The following is an 18,911-nucleotide window of genomic DNA, read 5'->3' as shown; positions in this document are numbered from 1 at the left end:
TCTGGGCGCTTGCATGTGCCGAACGGGTCAAACCTCAGCTGGGTGAACAGAACAAACCAGTGCACTCCCTATTCCACAACATTCGAAGGCGGGCAGTTCGGTATTCTCATTGAATTTGAAGAGAAAGAGAAAAGCTCAATCAAAGTCCGCCCATTCAACCTTGCCTCAAAGTATGCAATCACAACATCTGTCTTGATCCATCGTGCCCACCCAACGAATCCCAACTCCACGAGGCACAAAGTCATCAATTTTGCATAACGAGTCACCCCGTTCTCAAGATGGCCTCCCTGCCCAAGATTGCGTCACGGAGTTCTCTCCAAGCCCCATCGGCCACAAAGCCATGGTCGTACCATCTCACCCTCGATACCCTCCTGGGAGTGTCAAAAAGGACCATTCTCAGTCCATTCATCGCTTGGGTCATCGTCCTTTGCCTCCGTGCTCAGGTCACGCCGACGACAGACTTGGAATTCATCATTTCTGTTGCATATGCGACGATACTCACTCTGCTCCTCATTGCCCGGATCATCAACCACCGCGTCGCGTATGGTGTCCCGCGTACGGTTGACCCCGCAAACGAGGTTGTCTTGGTGACGGGCGGCGCCAGTGGACTTGGATTGCTGATTACGCAAATCTACGCCATGAAAGGAACCAGTGTGGCGGTCCTGGACATCAAGGAGATGGGGGACAAAGAGCAAGATGAAGTGTTTGGGGAGAATGTGCAATATATTCAATGCGACGTAGCCGATCACCGTGCTATAGTAACAGCTAAAGAAAAGATTAAACAGGAGGTATGTCTTTAACCCCTCGGGGACGCAGTTAGACGTGCAGAATGCTTTGATCATGATTTTTTTTTCTCCTCAAGACAGCTATGGAGGCTAACAATGTGACACAGCTAGGGACACCGACTATCATCATCAACTGCGCTGCAGCCAGAATCAACGGCAAGCCACTATTGCAGCTGCCAGCAAAAGAGTTTGAGAAGACCATTCGCACCAACTTGATGGCTGCATTTTCTCTCTATCAGACTTTTGTCCCTGACATGATTACAGAGACGGAGAACGGAGGTACCGTAGTTACTGTCAGTTCAGTACTAGGCCAATTGTCTCCAGCAGGGCTGTCAGACTACTCAGCGAGCAAAGCAGGACTCAGCGCATTGCACCGTACGATGGAAGCAGAACTTCGACAAGAGGGGCACATCAAGTTGTTGCTTGTTGAAACCGGACAAATGGCTACACCTCTTTTTGATTGGATCCGCACTCCGAGTCACTTCTTCGCTCCTGTGCTGGAGCCGGTCGAGGTCGCTCGCGAAATTGTAGCCGCCGTGGACAGCGGCCGCGGTGGAGTTTTGAGATTACCCGCATTTGCGACACTCGTCAGTTGGTATGCTGTGCTGCCAGCGGCAGTACAGCTTATGGCACGGGGTCTGAGTCGCATCGACAACGCTGTTGCTTCGGGTACCCAACAACGGGATGAAAGTACACATGGACATCTGCAGCAATCTGACAAGAAGGCAAACTGAGAGATCATTTGGTATTGACGAATAATGGCAAAGTCGGTACACCATGTGCACGTCCATATTTTTGCTTGTGGTCAGGCAAGAGACCCTGCCAGCATGGGTGATGAAATATGAAGGAGCAACACCCAGAAGGCTCCAACATGAAGCATTCAAGAAGAGCGGGATTTTATTGCTCGCGGGCAAGGATCATCTTCTCACGTTCGCTCTTTCGTCCCTTCAGGTTTGCCTTAGCGGTGTGCTTCCGCACGTTTTCCTCGCGCCGCTTGATAGCGCCAAGCTCCTCACGCTTGATCTCACCAGCCTTCTTAATAGGCTTGGGGAGATGGCGTTGGCGTTTGATGCGGCGAATTTCGGGCATATGTCCGTATCGCTTGATCAATGCTTGGTCGTACTCCAACTTCGTTCTTTGACGAGCGCTTTGAATTCCACTACGATCGGAGGCGTTGGCACGCCACAAGCGAACGTTGCCATCGTCAGATCCGGATAGAACGTACTTGTTGTCAGGTGTGAACCTGGCAGAGAAGACACTGATAAATTCGTTAGAACCCGAACTTCTTCCAAGAATAGTTTCAAATTGAGTGAGACGTACCGTTGCATCCGCTTAGTGTGGTAGATATCACGCGAGTGGCCGCGATTCCTCTTCCACAAGCGAACAGTGCGATCGTAGGATGCTGTCACAAGATCCTCGCCCGTAGGGCTGAACTCCACATCCATGACGGCAGCGACATGGTCCTTGAGAACATTGAGGGCCCGGTCCATCTTCCTCATATCGAAAATATAAGCATTGTGGTCTTCGTTGGCCACCGCGAAGTTGAAAGCTTCCATGGGATTCCAGGCGATAGCATTTGATGCCAGGTTAAGAACAAGCTTCTGAACTGGCGAGGAGGTGCGCAGGTCATACATGATAATCGAGCGGTCAATGGCGGTTGAGGCGAGGATTGATGTTTCGGTCTGGTTAAACGCAATTGATGTGATGGTGTCAACGCTGGTCGGCCAATGCAGTGTCTGTGATGGCGTGGACGACGGCCGAGAAAGGTCGTAGATAGAGATGACTGATGAAGAAGCAGCAAAGGAGGGGATACTTCGGTGCTGCGATAGACCGGTGAAGGCACTAGAACCCAGGTAACTCGCCAGAGGAGGTGCCTCGGGGGTAGAGTTGTAAGGATCCCAGAGTTTGATGGTCTTGTCGCTTGCACAGGACAGAAGCTTCCGCTCATGGGTCCAGCAGAGGCCCTTGACGATGTTCTCGTGTCCTTGCGTATTCCAAACTTCTTCACGGGTGGTCAAATCCCACACCTTCACCACACCATCACCGCTACCACTGGCAAATCTTTCGAGCGAACCAGGGTCCTTTGCCATTGTATAGACACCATCCACGTGACCATCTCCCATTTGACCCAAAAAGGGAGCAGCAAACATGCGTTCCATCTTGACAGCATTAAGGGCACGAGTGTATTCACGCGCCCGTTCGAATGGATGCTGAGAAGGGTCGAGATTGCGGGCCTGGCGCACGGTGGAAGACCCAGGCGCCTGTTGTGACGCCGTCGGACGAGAGAGCGCTTTGATTTTCTGTTCCCCAGTAAGTATACATTTTGTTTCCGAATGAAGCAGGAAGGCCATTCTTTAACTCACCATGTTGACGATGTTCAGGTTGCGGAGAAAATCAGGAAAGGCGGCGAATGGAACTTTTTTTTCTGTTGGCGGGCAGATTTGTCAAGCGGGCGGTGAGAGCCATAGCTGCCAGCTTCAAGCTCCCCGACTGTCCGCGGGCTGATTGTCTAACCCCAACCGCCTCGTCATCACCTTGCCCTACACGATCCTTTCTGTCTGATCAACTGAATTGCTTCTTCTCTCATCCATCAACTGATCTGGAATCATCTTCACTTCTTCGCCATGGTTGCTACGCTGCAGGTGTCCCCACGGATACTGGAAATCCAAGAGCGGGCTAAGCAGGACCCTTCCGGTGCGGCCAACTCTTACCAGAAGATCCTTTCTGAAGGCCCAGGCTCCACGGAAGCATCGTCACGAGACTACGAGCAGGCGCTCATTGGACTCGGAGAGCTGTATCGCGATGCAAAGAAACCTCAGGACATCGCGGATCTTATCAAGACAAGCCGGGACACGTTTTCCTCATTTGCTAAGGCAAAGACAGCCAAGCTTGGTATGTTACCTACAACTAACTGCATGAGGGCTCTTGCTGATTGGGATGGCAGTTCGCCAACTTTTGGACTTGATTAGTGAAATCCCCAACACCTTGGACCTCCAGATTGCCGTCATCCAATCATGCATAGAATGGGCAATCGCCGAGCGACGATCGTTCCTCCGACAAAACCTCCAAGCACGCCTGGTTGCAATCTATATGCAGAAGCAGAGCTACTATGATGCGCTCACTCTTATCAACTCTCTTCTTCGCGAGCTGAAACGGTTGGACGACAAGCTCATGTTGGTTGAGGTGCAGCTGCTCGAATCACGGACTTACCACGCCCTGGGTAACCAGGCTAAAGGCCGAGCCGCATTGACAGCCGCGCGAACGTCTGCTGCGTCAGTTTATACGCCACCCAATTTGCAGGCGGGCTTGGATATGCAGAGTGGAATGTTACATGCCGAGGACAAGGACTTTACCACCGCATTCTCGTACTTCATCGAAGCACTGGAAGGATACAGCTCACTTGACGAAGGTGAGCTGGCAACAGCAGCGCTACAGTACATGCTACTTTGCAAGATCATGCTCAATCTGGTCGATGATGTCACCCAACTTTTGGGCTCCAAGCAGGCCCAGAAGTACGCAAGTCCACGTCTGGAAGCTATGAAGGCAGTTGCTCGAGCTCATGCCAATCGATCTCTTGAGGAATACGAGAAGGCGCTCTCAGATTATCGATACGAGCTTGGTAGCGACACCTTCATCCGAAATCATCTGCGACGTCTCTACGACGCCATGCTGGAGCAGAATCTGGTCAAGGTCATCGAACCCTTCAGTCGCGTGGAGCTGGACCACATCGCCAAGATGGTCGGTTTGGACACCCAGCAGGTAGAGCGCAAACTTTCTCAGATGATTCTGGATAAAGTAATTATTGGAGTACTCGATCAAGGATCGGGATGTCTGATTGTGTACGATGAAACGGAACGTGACCAGGCATACGATGCTGCTTTGGACACAATTGAGAAGCTTAGTAACGTGGTGGAAGGATTGTACACTAACCAGGCATCGCTTCTGGAGTAGATGGCAACGGACTCACTGGATTCATAGCAATGCGACCACGTTGATCCACGGAAATAATTACAATCCACCTTCATGAAGGGCTCAATGAGAATTTTTTTTCTGTGCCTTTTAAAGATAAAATAATTGAAAAAGTTCAATCCAGTATGGTGATGGGAGTGGTCATGGGCCAGTCTGAGCGGTGTTGTTCGCGACTTGCCTAATCGCGTTAGGCTGAGCGGCAGAAGAATCGCGACTTCAACTCCGCCGTGTCTGTCTTTCTTCTATCTATGCGCCACTCCGCATAACCATTTTATTTGAAGATTCCTAAATTACTACGTCAATGCAGCCAAACTATGCACGGGGGTATCCCCAAGGCTCCATGAAGTCTCCTGCGACAGCTCGTCGCGGCCCCGGCCCAGGTTTGTCCCCCTGTTGAACGGTCATTCTGAGCTCTGAGCTTTACTGACTGCGGAATAGCCGGCGCGATGCCAGTTCCAATGCCTCAGCACGCAGTCAATCCACAGTACCTGGCCGCACAGCGCACAATTCCGCATCCGAACGATGCAGCCCTTCGACGTAGCCGCAAACCGACTGACAAGAACATGCCAGAAGGTCTGGAGGACGTGATCATTGGCGAGGGCGTCGAACAATACAAAAACCTCCGCGATCTAGAAAAGCGACTAGATGCCGCGATCGTGCGCAAGAGACTAGACATTCAAGACTCAATCAGTAAGACTGTCAAGAAGTACCGCACCCTTCGCATCTGGATCACGAACACCGTCGAGAATCAACCCTGGCAAGGAGCCGGTGGCAATCCAGGCTCTGGGCGATTTAAGGTGCGCATTGAGGGTCGATTACTGGATGATGACAATGATCCTACCGTGCCAGAGGATGAGGATGAGACGTCAAAAGGTGACGAAATGGACGAGAGCAAGGACACTGCAGAAGGTGCCAAGCAAACAAAGCCGAGGAAACCCTCCCAACGGCTTTCCCACTTCTTTAAGACCATCGCAATCGACTTCGACAAGTCAGCAAGCAACACCGCTAGTGAAGCCAAACCTGTCACGTGGACAAAACCGCAGGCGTCCGCGAACCCGACCACGATTCCACCAAACGCCGAATTCGACTGTATTCAGTTCTCGCGCAGCTCTCAGGAGAACATCAACGTGACTATCAGTTTGGTGCGGGACGAGACACCGGAGCGATACAAGCTAAGCAAGGAGCTTGCTGAAGTCTTGGACGTGGAGGAAGAGACCCGAAGTGGGATTGTGCTTGGAATCTGGGATTACATCCGTGCGATGGGCCTGCAAGAGGACGAGGAGAAGCGACAGGTTCGCTGTGACCATCGCCTCCGATCTGTGAGTCAAAGCTGCTCGTCATTCATCGATTGCTTCGGTGGACTTTTATTAATCAAGCTAATATGGTGTCTTTAGATTTTCGGTCGCGATCAAATGTTCTTCCCTCAGATTCCCGAAAGCATAGGGCCTCACACCAGCCCAATGGATCCTATCAAGCTCCCATACACAATTCGCGTCGATGAGGAGTTTCACAAATCCCCCACTCCGACCATCTATGACATCCAGGTCGCTGTCGAGACCCTCTGCGCCAGAAAATGATGGCTCTCACTCAAAATCCGCAATACACGGCCGCGCTACGCCAAATCACTTCCTTGGACGAGCAGGTTGCGCTGATCATTCAGGCTCTTGCTCACTCGCGTGCACGCCATTCATTTTACAAAGCTCTTGCCAAGGATCCCGCTACTTTCCTTCGTCGCTGGATCAACTCTCAGCGCCGGGACCTTGAAACAATCATTGGCGATGCCAACGGGGTGGGTGATGGCAGTGGTCCTGAGTTCCGTCGTGGAGGTCCTGAAAGCGCCTGGGAAACTCCAGTCGCAAAAGAGGCAGTACGCTACATGTTGGCCAAACCTGAGGCTGCAGTGCCGCGGTAATTTTAATGGATAATCCTACCTTCGGTTTTTGAGAGCTCTAATGTCGTTTGACGCTCTGGTTGTGGCGCTTTGGAGGCGTTCGGTCTGGTCAGCTAGGATCTGAAAGCGCAAATTCATCTCATTGGTTTTTGAACAAGGATTTTTGATCTGTCAAAACGCGCCTCAAGTCACTAGGAGGTCGTGCCCTTTGAAGTCCCATGTATATTTGCCTCTTGGGCGGGCATCCGATAGATATCGTACGTCGAACATAACCTTCCAGGGACGACTATATTAGTCCTACGGGCAGGCAGTAGCTTGACGTAACACTTGATTTTCCAGTGCGGCAGTCTCCAATGTTCGCTGGCATCAAATCAGTTCAGGCCTTTCAACTAGATCGTCTCATATATATCTTTGTTGCCTTGCCGTGGTTTGACTAAAGCTAGATAATTATAGAACACAGGGGCCCGTAAGCCATCTCACGGATGCTGGTTCGAGCAAGAATCAGCAAACGCTTGTCTAGCACGAGCTGGACCGCTAATGAGGCGTTGAGGTTATGCACAAAGTCTGCTGAGAGAACTCGTTGTCTCCGCTTCTTGGTTTTGACCTCCCTAGTACGGATCATGACCCAGGACCAGGTAGATCGGCAATCAAATCAGTTCGTCGACGCCGTAAATCTTCTGAAATGCCAGTGTCGAGGGCAGACGAGACTTTCTCCCCACGCAAAGCCGCGTCCTCGTTTTCTTCAAGAGTCGAAGCAGCCCCCAGGACGGCGTCTTGGGCAAGCTGGCTGACATTTGAAGACGTCTGGTCAAGCTTCTTGGCTTCAGGAGTATCGGCAGGAGGACCGCGGAACCGTTTCAAGACTGTATCCACCATCTTCGAGAACCAGAAATAGTTCAAGAAGTTCAGGATAATGTTGGACGCAACGTACGTCAGAACCAACCAAGTCGGTACACCGCCAGCAGTAAAATCTTTGAAGCGAGCGATTTCGGCATTAGCGCGAGCACAGGTCTCGTCAACGCACATGCCACCGTCTCTGAGTGTGAAAACGTGAGCGCCGATGTTCACAGGGGTCGCCAGTGGAGATGACGACGCGGCAGACCAGGTCTGCTGAAGCGCATTCCACATGTCCTTGTATACAATCACTGACTGCCAAGTCCCCCAAACCAAACGGCAGCAGAAGAAAACTGAGAGGAGCATCATGCCATTGTACCATTGGAATCGGCTTCCGGTCATGTTGACTTTATCCAAAAACCAGTGGATATTGAGGAAAGGGCTGGACAGCTCATAAAGAATGAAAACAGGCGCATAGTAGTTTACAAATGGCCTCTATAAGTAGGTGATGGGTCAAGCTGAGTCAGTCTGGGAGAGCATTTCACGAGAAGAGGCAGACGATGCGGAGTTTGGGGGACTCAAACGTACAAATCCTAGGCTGAACACCCAGAGCGCACTGACAGCATGGAACAACATCCCAATACCGAACATTTTGACGTGCTGAACACTCACGATGAGGTCGTAAATAAAGTAACCAACAGCGAGAGCTTGGATCAAGCCACATGCACCAGTATATCCGAAAACACGTTCACCCGACGACATGGATCGTCGCTCGTCGTCAAAGAACATGACCCAAAGTGCGGCAGCATTGATCAATACACTCTGGACAAGTGAGACTACATGAATATCCCAGTTCAGTTTGGTACGGGCACTAAGCGCCGGATAGGAGCGGGGGAAGAGAATTGGCGACAACCATGGCGACACCACGGAGTGGATAAACTGGTAGAATAAGAAGCTGCCAATGACCTCGTGGATATGCTCCGATAACGTTGGACTCTTCAAGGCGATTGCGTATGGTTCGACCAATGTTCGCAGCCAGGCAGGCGGCGCGCCAAAGGGGTCGAGCATACTTGCGACTGGATGGGCGCCCCCCTAATGATCAGATCTTATCGATGTGGGGAGCTCCGGCACCACAGTTGAAAAGGGGGAGTGCCAGATTCGGTACAAGGAGCTCTGGATCAATCGAGATGTGTCTCTCGAGATACCAGCGAAAATCGGGACCGCAGGCAGCCGTTCTGGTCTTGCAGACAGAACGAGAGCACTGCACCAGCTGGACTGGACGGATGGACAGAAGAGAAAGATTAAGTAGAGACGGAGCTTCCTTCCCGTCCAAGCGACCTGCCTCGGTCTGGCCTCAGGCAGCAGGATATTTTGGGAACCTTGGGCCTGCGCGCACATGACTCGGTCTATCACGAGACTACCTAGAGATGGGCGGATTACTAGTGCCGACTGGCGAGTGACTGACTCGACCACGAGATGGGTTCTCAAAGTGGGTTGCAAGTAGAGTTTTTCTATTCGAGAAGGGTAAAGAGCTATCTACAAGTTTTAGTTGAGCATTTTTACAAGAATAGGATAATCGAGATGGATGTACACAGCCTGATATCGTGTGTGACTGCGTTAATTAAGAAATACATCTAACATTGGTGTACGATTGTAGAGGCATACAGGACCCGAAACAGCAAAGAATAAACACGCCATGGTATCTAACAGAAACGAAGGAAGGGTAGGAGGGGTACAAAAAGAAAAAGCGTCTCATAAACTTGATCATAAGGAAAACAAAGGAAAATCATGCAACGCTAACAGGTGGCTCGGCAGCGGGCTCCAGCATGTTCAGAACTTCAGCTTCCAAGTCTGCTTGATGAGCGGCATCTTGCACCTCAACGGACTCGGAATATTTTGCATTTTCTTCGTGGTCCTCTGCGTCGTCTTCACGGGCAGTTCGAGCGTCCTCTCCGTCGTCAGATTCCATCTGGCTGATCGAGGTGTAGTGTTGGTCATCACCAGCAATGAAGCTTGGGGCTTCTTGATCGTGCTCCTCATTCGGACTGATATCAGCGCTACCAATACTCATTCCACTCGGGCGTCGTCCTCGTGAGAGAACGCTTTCGGTTGGTCCACTGCACATGCTGTCGGTACATGTTTCGGCGTAGGAAGTCTTGCGATCTGTCGGTGCATAGCTTGATCGGCGCTCAGTCCCCACGTGGCTCTCAATTTCGCTGTCGCCCTCATCCTCCTCGGGGAATGCCTCATTTTCCTTGTTTGAAACAGAGGGATGATTGGGCATGGAGGTCTTGCGGAGCGAAAAGTTGGATTTGACCGAGTGGCTGCGCTTCAGACTGGTAATGCCGCTGTTGGCACTGACTTGGCGATCGGGGCCCCGATTTCCCATGACATGACTGAGACTTAGAATTCGACGCTCCTTACCAATGTTTGGTTGAGTAGGTGCATAGCCCACCTGTGAGGTTGCGGGCGTCCGACGTTTCAAAGCCATGCCCACACCGTTTCCGAGAAGGCTGCGCGCATCTCTGGAGTCACGCGCAGTGCTGGTCGTGCTGATCACGCTAGGGCTGCGTGCGCGAGCACGGGAAGATCGTGTGCTGCGATTACGTCGAAGACCCACGGCGTGCCCTGTACCAGAGCGACTGAGCAGGATGGTCCGGGCGTGGTCGAGAACACCCTCCAAAATACGTTTCTCCAACCCATCAGCCCGTTCCTCCATCTGCTGCATCTCTTCGTGGCGGATTTCCAAAGCAGTCTCAAGCCCCGACACCTCCTTGTTGAGCTTTGTGTGCTGCTTAACAAGTTCGTCTTTCTCAGCTTTCAGCGAATGAATCATCTTCAAAAGAGAATCCTTCTCTTCATGGAGTCCGATAATCTCGGCCTCGACTTGCTCTCGTTGGGCATTGCGACGCTCCAAGGCAATGGCCGCATCTTCTGCCTCACGACGTTTGCGCTCCGTGTCCTCTGCGACCAGAGCCGATTGGACCGCGAACATTTCATTCATGCGGCGGGTATTCTCCATGATGTCTTTGTGCATCTCATCCAGTTTCATCATCTGGGTGACGGAGTGATCCGGATCCAAGACAGGAACAGGACGTTCCAGTAAAGCGTCAAGCTTGTCATGGACAGAGTTGTTACTGTTTGTAACGTGGTCAAGGAGCTGGTTCAGCTTCTCGTAAATTTCCTCATTGCCCGAGCCTCGCTCTAGGAGTCGATCGAGCTTGGCATGGAGTTGGTCATTTTTAGAGTGATCCAAGAGGGTGTTGAGAACCTCTTGTACCTGGCTGTTTTTGGTATTTTCTAGGATATCGTTAAGCTTGGATTGAATGGGGTCATCTGATTCTGCAGGGGGCAAGGCAGGCAGCATTGACGGAAAAGTACTTGGCAAAGCAGATAGCTCAGATCGAAACTCCTCGCTAGATTTCTGTGAATGGTCGTAGTGGCGATTGACGGTGGTAAGAATCTCATTCACAGCCTCAAGGATCTGAGGGTGAAACTCGAGCAGCTTGCTCTCCACACGTTCGGTGGCGGCGGTGGCTCGCTGGGTCTCGCTGCGAGCCTGTTCCTGTTCCGACTTGGTCTGATTCTGCATCTCCTCCATGCGGTTGTACGACTCGTCTACCTTCTCAAAAAGGGCCTTGGTGTCAACGCCAATCCGCTCGCAGGTTTCGGTGACACTGGTGCCCATCTCGCCGATGACGAGCTTGAGCTCTTCTGCGAGGCTCTTCGTACTGGCCACAGCCTCGGTTTGTGCTAGATCACGCTCTTCGCTCTCGGATAGCTTCGCATGGAGAGAAGCATGTGCATCCTCATATTTTGCAAGGACCTCAGCAATCTTATCGTCTATCTTGGTGGTGAGTTCAACGATGATCGCAGCGCGGGTTTCGTCATGCTTGACCATCGCAGCCGCGTCACGCTCTTCCTTCTCAAGTCTGCCGGCATCTTCCTCACCTCGGGCCCGTTCAAACTCGCGATTGATGAGATCTGTCAGCTCCTTGATGCTTTCGACGGTGCTGAAGCTCTCGGCTGTGAGTGCGAGGCCCTCCAGCAGCTGCTTGAGCTCGGTCAATCCTTCAGAACTGCCATCTAGCTTGCTTTTGAGCTCTTCCCCTAATTCGCCAACGACGAGCTTTGCCTCCTCAATCTTCTCAGCAAGGCCACCATGTTCGACTTTCCGAGCTTCGAAGCCTTGGGCAGTCAAGTCGTTGTTCACCTCCATTTTCTCCCGGAAATCTGTCACGAGAGCCGCTAGGTCGCTAATCTCCTCTTTGGAAGGAATGGTCTCCACGTCAGGAAGCTTCAATTCATCAATTTGGGTTTTCACCTCAAAGATCATGGCTTCAACAGTTTGAAGATCCGATTTCATGAGCTTATCGGTGTCGGCTTCCGGGTCTTCCTGTTCCCTTTCGAGGGTCTTGGTTTTAATTTCCTCAAGGGTGACCCAAACGTCCTTGATCAAGCCTTCTAAAGCACCGATTTCGGCCTTGGTAGGAGCATCAGCCTCGAGACGGGCAGACAGCTCCGCAATGCTGTCTTTAGCCTCGTTCACTGTGGCTTCTAAGGTAGCGATGTGCTGCGATGAAGCCAACTCGTCCTGAGACGGGAATTTGATCTCTTCTAGTTGAGTCTTGGTACTCATCAAAAGCTCCTGAATGGTGTCCGTGTCTTCCTTGCGAGCTGCCGCCTCGTGTTGATCAGGCGTTTTACCCAGATCACTAAATGCACCCATGGCCACTTGGATCTCCTGCACCGCGGTAAAGAGCTCATCGAGATGGCTCTGCTTCAGAGCGTCTTCAGGGGCCTCGGCCATGCGAGGCGTAGAATCGATCGACTCAACCTTGGTTTGAAGTTCCGTAATAAGTATCTTCAAGCTGTCGATCTCGCTGCCGAAAGAAGCCTCCTTCGCAAGCATGAGCTCGTTACCACGGACAGCCTCTGCCTCCTCGCTGTCCTTTTGAGCGACACGGATGGACTCAATTTGATGCTTGACATCGGACAAGCCCTCTTTGATGGTTTCCATGATTTCCGAGCTATCGAATGCGGCGGGTTGTTCCATAAGTCTTTGGAGGTCATTGCGGATGGCATCCATGTTGTCGTGGAATACGTCCAACAACTCGCTCGTGGCAGACAAAGTGCTTTCTCCGCCATCCTTTCGAGACAGGGTCTCCTCACGAAGTGTGTCCAGATGTTCGCGAATAGCGGCGATGATTTCGTCCTTCTCAGACCCGGCGGCGGCGGGGACAATGCTCATGTCCATGCGCTCGCGTAGGCTCTCGAACTCAGTCCGTATGGTGCTCAAGATTTTCTCATCCTCGCTCTTGGCCTTATTCTGCTCAGATACATCCCGAATGGCATCTAAGATCTCGTCTTTGTCGCTGGTTGCACTATCACGGAGGAGCAGTGTGCTGATGGTTCCGCGCAAGTGCTCAAATTCTTTTTCCATCGCGTCAAGAAGCTCTGTTGTGTCGGGGTTGCCACGAGGAGCGTTGGCGAGCGAGGCATCGTTGATAGTCTTTTCCAGGTCGGCCTGCAGCAGACGGAAGCCATCCTTCACGGTATCAATGATTTCGTGTTTTCCGGAAACTTCCGCAGCAGTTGCGACGTAGGACTCAATCTCACGTCGAACTACTTCGAGTCCATCCTTGACGGCATCAAGAACCTGCTCAGTATCCTTGCCATTTGCTGCCGAGTACTGTTTGAACTCTTCCTTCATTCCAGAAACCAGCTCCTGTAGACGCTCCATGACTTGGTCGCCAATGTTCGAGTTCGTGTTGCTGTTCGCTTCCTGGAGACCTGCACTGATTGCCTCCATAAGGTCGTCCTTATTCAGCTCAATCTCGCGAGTCATTGTATTGGCGCTCTCGATTCCATCAACAACAGCGTTGAAAAGTTCTTCCCGGGTGATACTTGGTTCTTGCACAGCCGTGCTAAGAGCTGTTTTATCTGCCTGTTGTGATCTTTCCAGCGCCTCGGTCACGGCCTCAACGATCTCTTCACGGGTGAGTGAAGGCTGTACACTGGGGACAAGTGCGGATTCACTAGGTTTCTGTGATAATTCGATACCGTCTGCAACCGCAGATATAATGTCTTCGCGCGTGACCGTCGACTCGGCAGGCTTTTGTGACATTTCGATACCGTCCGCGATGGCAGCCATAATGTCTTCCCGCGAGATACTGGCTTCATGAGGTTTCTGTGACATCTCAATCCCATCGGCGATTGCAGCCATGATCTCTTCCCGGCTGATAGGGGAGGATGTGGGAAGAGTCAACGCCATCTGCTGTGCGCTGAACGCATCATTGACAGCATTCACAACGTCTTTGTGGGTAATACGCGGCTCTTCTGACGCCTTGGAGCTTACAAAATGAGCCTCCAAGCTGTCAGACACTGCGCTCACAATCTCATCCCGACCTAGCCCAGAGTCGTATGACTCTCTGCTGACCAAACTTTGCGTCGCCAGGGGGCCAGTCAGCGCATTCAGAATCTCGTCGCGAATTTCATTGAGATGATGAAGCTGCTCCTCATTCAGACCCTGTGGTGCTTCATTATGAGCAGCACGCTCTGTGATGGCTTGTATAATTTCATCACGAACAGCATGAAGATGATGTATGTGCTCTTCATCGGCCCCCCTTGGAGAAGTTTCGACTGGGGGCCGCTCTGAAATGGCCTGAAGAAGCTCCTCTCGCATAGCATTGAGTTGGCGAAGATGCTCCTCATCCAGTTCTCGGGGGGAATGGTCTGGGATTCGATCGGCGATAGCCTGCAAGATTTCATCTCGCAAAGCGTTTAGTTGCTGGAGATGTTCTTCGTCGTGAGCTCTTGATGTAGGGTCATCAGTTGCCCGCTCAGCAATGGCCTGGAGAATATCTTCCCTCATTGCGTTGAGGTACTGGACTTGCTCTCCGTCTATCTCTCGTGGACCATTTTCCGGGATCCGATCCGAAATTGCTTGGATGATTTCCTCCCGGAGGGTGTTGAGATGCTGGAGATGCTCGTCACGAAGGGCTTCATTTACGTGTTCCGGAACTGCTCGCGCTGCGATGGCCTGAAGGATGTCTTCCCGCAATGCATTAAGGTGATGAATGTGTTCCTCGTCCATTCCTCGAGATCCCTCATCTGAGGCAGCCCTTTCTGCAATTGCCTGGAGAATGTCTTCCCGCATTACAGTAAGGTGGTGGAGGTGTTCCTCGTTAATTCCTCGATGGGTCTCATCTGGAGTGGCTCTCTCTGCGATAGCCTGAAGGATCTCCTCGCGCATAGAGTGGAGTTGCTGAGCATGCTCCTCATCACCTGCTCGTGCAGTGGTATCGGATCTTTCGAGGCACTCCCGGATTGTGAGGATTATCTCATCTCTCGTGATCATTGGCGGTAGCTCAAGCTGAGGGGGCGTGTAATTTCGAAGTCCAGTCTGGATGGCATCGAGCACCTGTTCATATGTGACTGATTGCTCGTGCTTTGGCTGATAGTCCTTCAATCCTTCGGCAAGACACTCCAGAATCTCATCACGCTCGAGTCCAAAGTTTTGAAGCTCAATCTCTGGCTTATATGTCTCCCAGGCCTCGCGAACTGTTTCCAGGATGTCCTCTTTCTCCATCACCGGACCTTGAGGCTGCGCTGGTTCAGGCATGGGAAATTCGAACTCATCAAGTGCTTTCTTCACCGCAGAATAGATTTCGTTGTTGTTGAATGCTGCACGAATGTGAGACAGCTCAGAGGTGTGCTCTCGGCTCTCATTTATCGTGGCCGCCAGTTGATCACGGAGGTCATGAAGACTGTCATTCACTACCGCAGCGACTTCCTCCGGGGTCGCCGATTGTGGTGGCTTTTCCAACTCCTCGGTCTCCCGACTTGCTTCAATAGCCTCTAATTTTCTGGCGATGTCTCGACCCATCCCTAGGACCTCTCCTCGCAACTCTCGCACCAGCGCCTTGACACTGTTGGTCATGCCTCCACTTTCCATGACGCTGTTCTTGACGCTTTGGAGAAGAGGCATCATACTTTCGGTCCCCGGTACCGAGAGATTGTTTTTCGCGACATCGAGCGCTCGGTTTGTCGAGGACGGATCGAGCACAGATCCTGCAGACGCTGATCGCGCGATCTCCGTGTTGGTATCGGAGCCTGGTCCGTTCCCTCGACCTGATAATGACCGCACCAAGGCGCTCTTGGAAGGGCCTTCCTTAACCAGGTTGAGAATTTCTTCGAGCATCGTTGTGATCTTGCTATTGGTGTCCTTGTCCGAATCGGTTGCGGCAGGTCGTGATTTGATTTCATCAACAAGCTCCAAAAGTCGCTCCTCTCCCTCTTTTGTCGCCATTTCACGGAGCACTTTCTCGAGCAAAGCAATGCTGGCCGAGCCATCCGTGATTGGTCCTGGCGACACACACAAATCGCGATCGAACGCGAACGGATTGGGACTTGGTAGCCGAGCCGCAGAGTAGCTTCTCTTGGACTTGGGAGAACTATCCAGTTCACTCGAGTTAGGACCCTCTGAAGACTTCAGGATTGCACTGAGATCTAACCTTGTCAGCTCGCCATCCAGTAGCTTACTAGTCAAATTAGAAGTCAAGTCCTTGAGACTCTTTCGAATATCTTCATCTCGTGCATTGGTCGCGGCTTTGAGGCTGATCAGGTCGGTGGCATTGTCCTTACTCCGTCGACTCAAGTTTGCCATTTCACGCTGTAGGCTACTTGCAATATCCGTCAGGCTGTGAATCTGATTTGCAAGAGTGTCCATCGTGTGGCTTGGTTGCTCTGCCGCTGGACGGTCGGCAATCATTTTTGGAGGTTTCGATGGCGATGGAGGGTCCAATTCGGCGGGGAGTTGCATATTCTGCAGCGCCAACATTGTGGCTGAGGTAGGAGTGCTTTCTCCCAGAATTGGTTTTGATAGGTACCGGCTGGACATGAAGCTCGGTAGTTCCCGATCGGCGGTCTTCGGTCTGCTAGGCTCAGAGCCCTTGTTGATGTCTTGCGCCTTGTCTATTGGATCAACAATAGTGGCACGAAGAGGTCGCTCTGGGGACCGGCTCTCGAGATAGTTGAGGAATTCAGAGCGTGCATCGCTTTTGGTGTCTGCGGGTTGAAGCGATTGCATCCGCTTGTGGTAGTGACCCTTGACTAGCGACCGTTCTGGGGAAGAAGTCTTGTTGGGCATCGGATTAATCGTGTAGTTGCTGGGCGCCGTTTCGCTTGCCTTATCTGCAAACTTGGCCGCGACAGCCTGGATGTTTGGGGAGACATTGGATCTCGTGGCGGGGCTCATGGAGCGTGGATTCATTGGAAGAGGAGGAGGTGCTCGCTCTGGATCCGAGCTGTCCCACCTGTGTTTTCGGCGTTTTAGCGATGATTTGAAGCCTTTTACTAGAGACATGGCTGACGGGACATGAATGAAAGGAAACATACATTGGAATGGAAGGTCGTCTGGATTCAGTGGGCACGCCGGGATGCCGAACCAGCTCTCGGTCTTGAGAAGGCATAGTGGATAAATGTGTATTGCGTTGGCTGAGAAGAGAGAAAGCTTAAGCTGTCTCAGGAAGGTATTGACAATAAACAGTTGCGGAATGTGCGAATCAAATGCGTGCAGGTATCAAATCGAAGGTCGTCAGGTCATATCAACAGCAGCAGCGTCGCTAACGAAAAGAATCAGGAAGGGAATAATATGAAGGCAATGCACGGTGAACAGAAAGATCCAACACCGGGAGATCTGCTTTTGATAACAGCAAGAGTGGAGGTGGAGTTCAAGCCAGAGGAACCACTCTGTGGTCACCACATCATCAAGCCAGTTGAGGGCTCCATAGCAACAAGCAATCGGTGGGGGGCAACGGGCACGGACACGGTCGTCATGTAAACAAGGCCATTTTCTGCCTGACATTTGCCCAACGGTATCCACTTTCTCACACGACGGTCTGTCAGGCGGTGAAAGATGGAGCAGAATTGAACCTCCACCCGGACTATCGATCCTCCGGCTCACAGCGCTTCATCCGAATGGGGAAATAGCCTGTAAGTGGTATAGTGCCCCACGGTCGGTAAGAGACCCAATCATGACCCATCACACAAATCACGCTTGCCCTGAACCCTTCGCCCGCCCAAGCGAAAAAACGAACACTTCGATCTCGACTGTTCCGCATCTCGACAAACCACCCGCCAAAACCTCGCCGCCACCGGGACCTTCAAAATGAAGTGTACGTATTCGCTGTTTCCGACCACTGTGTTCGACTCCGTGCTGATGAAGATGTTGCGACAGTCATGAAAGTTGGCCGTGTGGCCATCATTACCCGTGGCCGCTACGCCGGTAAGAAGGTACGACGATCTCCGATTCTTCCCCTCCAATGCACCGACATGTCCAAAACGAGCGCCGAGCAAGAGACCTGTGGAAAGATGAACGATTTCTGGCCAACGACGCAAATTGCGGAACGAGAAAGTGGACGGACATGGAGAATCTTCGTTTTCGAGATGTGAAGGATTGAAACGGCTGACCATTGCGATTTTTTCCGACACTGCAGGTCGTCATTGTCCAGCCTAACGACACTGGCTCCAAGGCGCACCCCTTCCCTTACGCCATTGTCGCCGGTATCGAGCGCTACCCCCTCAAGGTTACCCGCCGCATGGGCAAGAAGCTCGTCGACCGCCGCAGCCGCATCAAGCCTTTCATCAAGGTCGTCAACTACAACCACTTGATGCCCACTCGCTACACTCTCGAGCTCGAGGGCCTCAAGGGTGCCGTTTCCAACGACACCTTCAAGGAGGTTTCCCAGCGTGAGGACGCCAAGAAGACCGTCAAGAAGGCTCTTGAGGACCGCTACACCTCCGGAAAGAACCGCTGGTTCTTCACTCCTCTGCGTATGTTCACGCCCTTTGCGATTCGAGCGAACAAAGTTCTGCGTTCTCTCGGATTCGACCAACCTCTTTTATCCGCCGGCTCACATGTCTGACTTTCTTACTTGCACAGGTTTCTAAGCGGTTTTACTCGGGCGTTTTGTCGTTTATGAGCGCGAAGGGTCAAGGGACATGGCGAGGGGAAAAAATCATCGAGCACATTCGGTCCCTGCAATGGATTGGAAGGCATATACCTTGGCTGGAAACAGGATCGGGAATGTATCGATGAAGTCCAGTTTGCACGACGGTGCCGGAAAGAAATGGTCACCGTTCCAATGAAATGCAAAACATGAACATTTACTTTTTTTTTCTTCAACCTGCGTCCTTTGCCTAAACAGTGTCTATGATCGATCGCTTTTCAACGTACATCGCGAGCTACCCGATGATCACTGTGGGTATGCACGACGCTATAGCGCGCTATATTTCACTTGTTGATCGAGTGAATGTTGGTTTGCACGTTGTGCGGTTTCTTTTCCATGGGTCCGAGCGGATCAAGTGCGTTATAATTATCATCTGGAGGCCATGTGCGAAGCAACCTTATGGACTCAGGATCTGGAGCC

At 51.9% G+C, this 18,911-nt stretch overlaps 7 protein-coding genes across 7 annotated transcripts; 4 read left to right on the top strand and 3 right to left on the bottom strand.

Annotated features, from left to right (window-relative positions):
• Positions 1-278: 278 nt before the first annotated feature.
• On the top strand, positions 279-1,519 carry POX_e06647 (uncharacterized protein; the record flags this gene model as incomplete). Its single annotated transcript, XM_050115463.1, has 2 exons — positions 279-788; positions 893-1,519. 2 exons carry the CDS (start codon positions 279-281, stop codon positions 1,517-1,519), a joined length of 1,137 nt encoding a protein of 378 aa, XP_049967923.1.
• A 163-nt stretch (positions 1,520-1,682) lies between these two features.
• Positions 1,683-3,151, bottom strand: POX_e06646 (Protein SOF1; the record flags this gene model as incomplete). The annotated part of the gene is made up of 3 exons (XM_050115462.1): positions 1,683-2,043; positions 2,106-3,085; positions 3,149-3,151. 3 exons carry the CDS (start codon positions 3,149-3,151, stop codon positions 1,683-1,685), a joined length of 1,344 nt encoding a protein of 447 aa, XP_049967922.1.
• Positions 3,152-3,409: 258 nt separating this feature from the next.
• POX_e06645 (putative 26S proteasome regulatory subunit rpn6) lies at positions 3,410-4,736 on the top strand (the record flags this gene model as incomplete). The annotated part of the gene is made up of 2 exons (XM_050115461.1): positions 3,410-3,677; positions 3,730-4,736. 2 exons carry the CDS (start codon positions 3,410-3,412, stop codon positions 4,734-4,736), a joined length of 1,275 nt encoding a protein of 424 aa, XP_049967921.1.
• Positions 4,737-5,055: 319 nt separating this feature from the next.
• On the top strand, positions 5,056-6,666 carry POX_e06644 (uncharacterized protein; the record flags this gene model as incomplete). Its single annotated transcript, XM_050115460.1, has 4 exons — positions 5,056-5,134; positions 5,193-6,073; positions 6,149-6,304; positions 6,415-6,666. The coding sequence occupies 4 exons, from the start codon at positions 5,056-5,058 to the stop codon at positions 6,664-6,666; spliced, it is 1,368 nt and encodes a 455-aa protein (XP_049967920.1).
• Positions 6,667-7,263: 597 nt separating this feature from the next.
• POX_e06643 (uncharacterized protein) lies at positions 7,264-8,547 on the bottom strand (the record flags this gene model as incomplete). Its single annotated transcript, XM_050115459.1, has 2 exons — positions 7,264-7,974; positions 8,068-8,547. 2 exons carry the CDS (start codon positions 8,545-8,547, stop codon positions 7,264-7,266), a joined length of 1,191 nt encoding a protein of 396 aa, XP_049967919.1.
• Positions 8,548-9,265: 718 nt separating this feature from the next.
• POX_e06642 (uncharacterized protein) lies at positions 9,266-16,952 on the bottom strand (the record flags this gene model as incomplete). The annotated part of the gene is made up of 2 exons (XM_050115458.1): positions 9,266-16,796; positions 16,879-16,952. 2 exons carry the CDS (start codon positions 16,950-16,952, stop codon positions 9,266-9,268), a joined length of 7,605 nt encoding a protein of 2,534 aa, XP_049967918.1.
• Positions 16,953-17,650: 698 nt separating this feature from the next.
• On the top strand, positions 17,651-18,407 carry POX_e06641 (60S ribosomal protein L27-A; the record flags this gene model as incomplete). The annotated part of the gene is made up of 3 exons (XM_050115457.1): positions 17,651-17,657; positions 17,720-17,775; positions 17,979-18,407. The coding sequence occupies 3 exons, from the start codon at positions 17,651-17,653 to the stop codon at positions 18,405-18,407; spliced, it is 492 nt and encodes a 163-aa protein (XP_049967917.1).
• Positions 18,408-18,911: the final 504 nt, after the last annotated feature.

Source organism: Penicillium oxalicum, chromosome V, assembly GCF_001723175.1.
Source record: "Penicillium oxalicum strain HP7-1 chromosome V, whole genome shotgun sequence".
NCBI lineage: Eukaryota > Fungi > Ascomycota > Eurotiomycetes > Eurotiales > Aspergillaceae > Penicillium > Penicillium oxalicum.
This window is presented reverse-complemented; position numbering and strand designations above follow the sequence as displayed.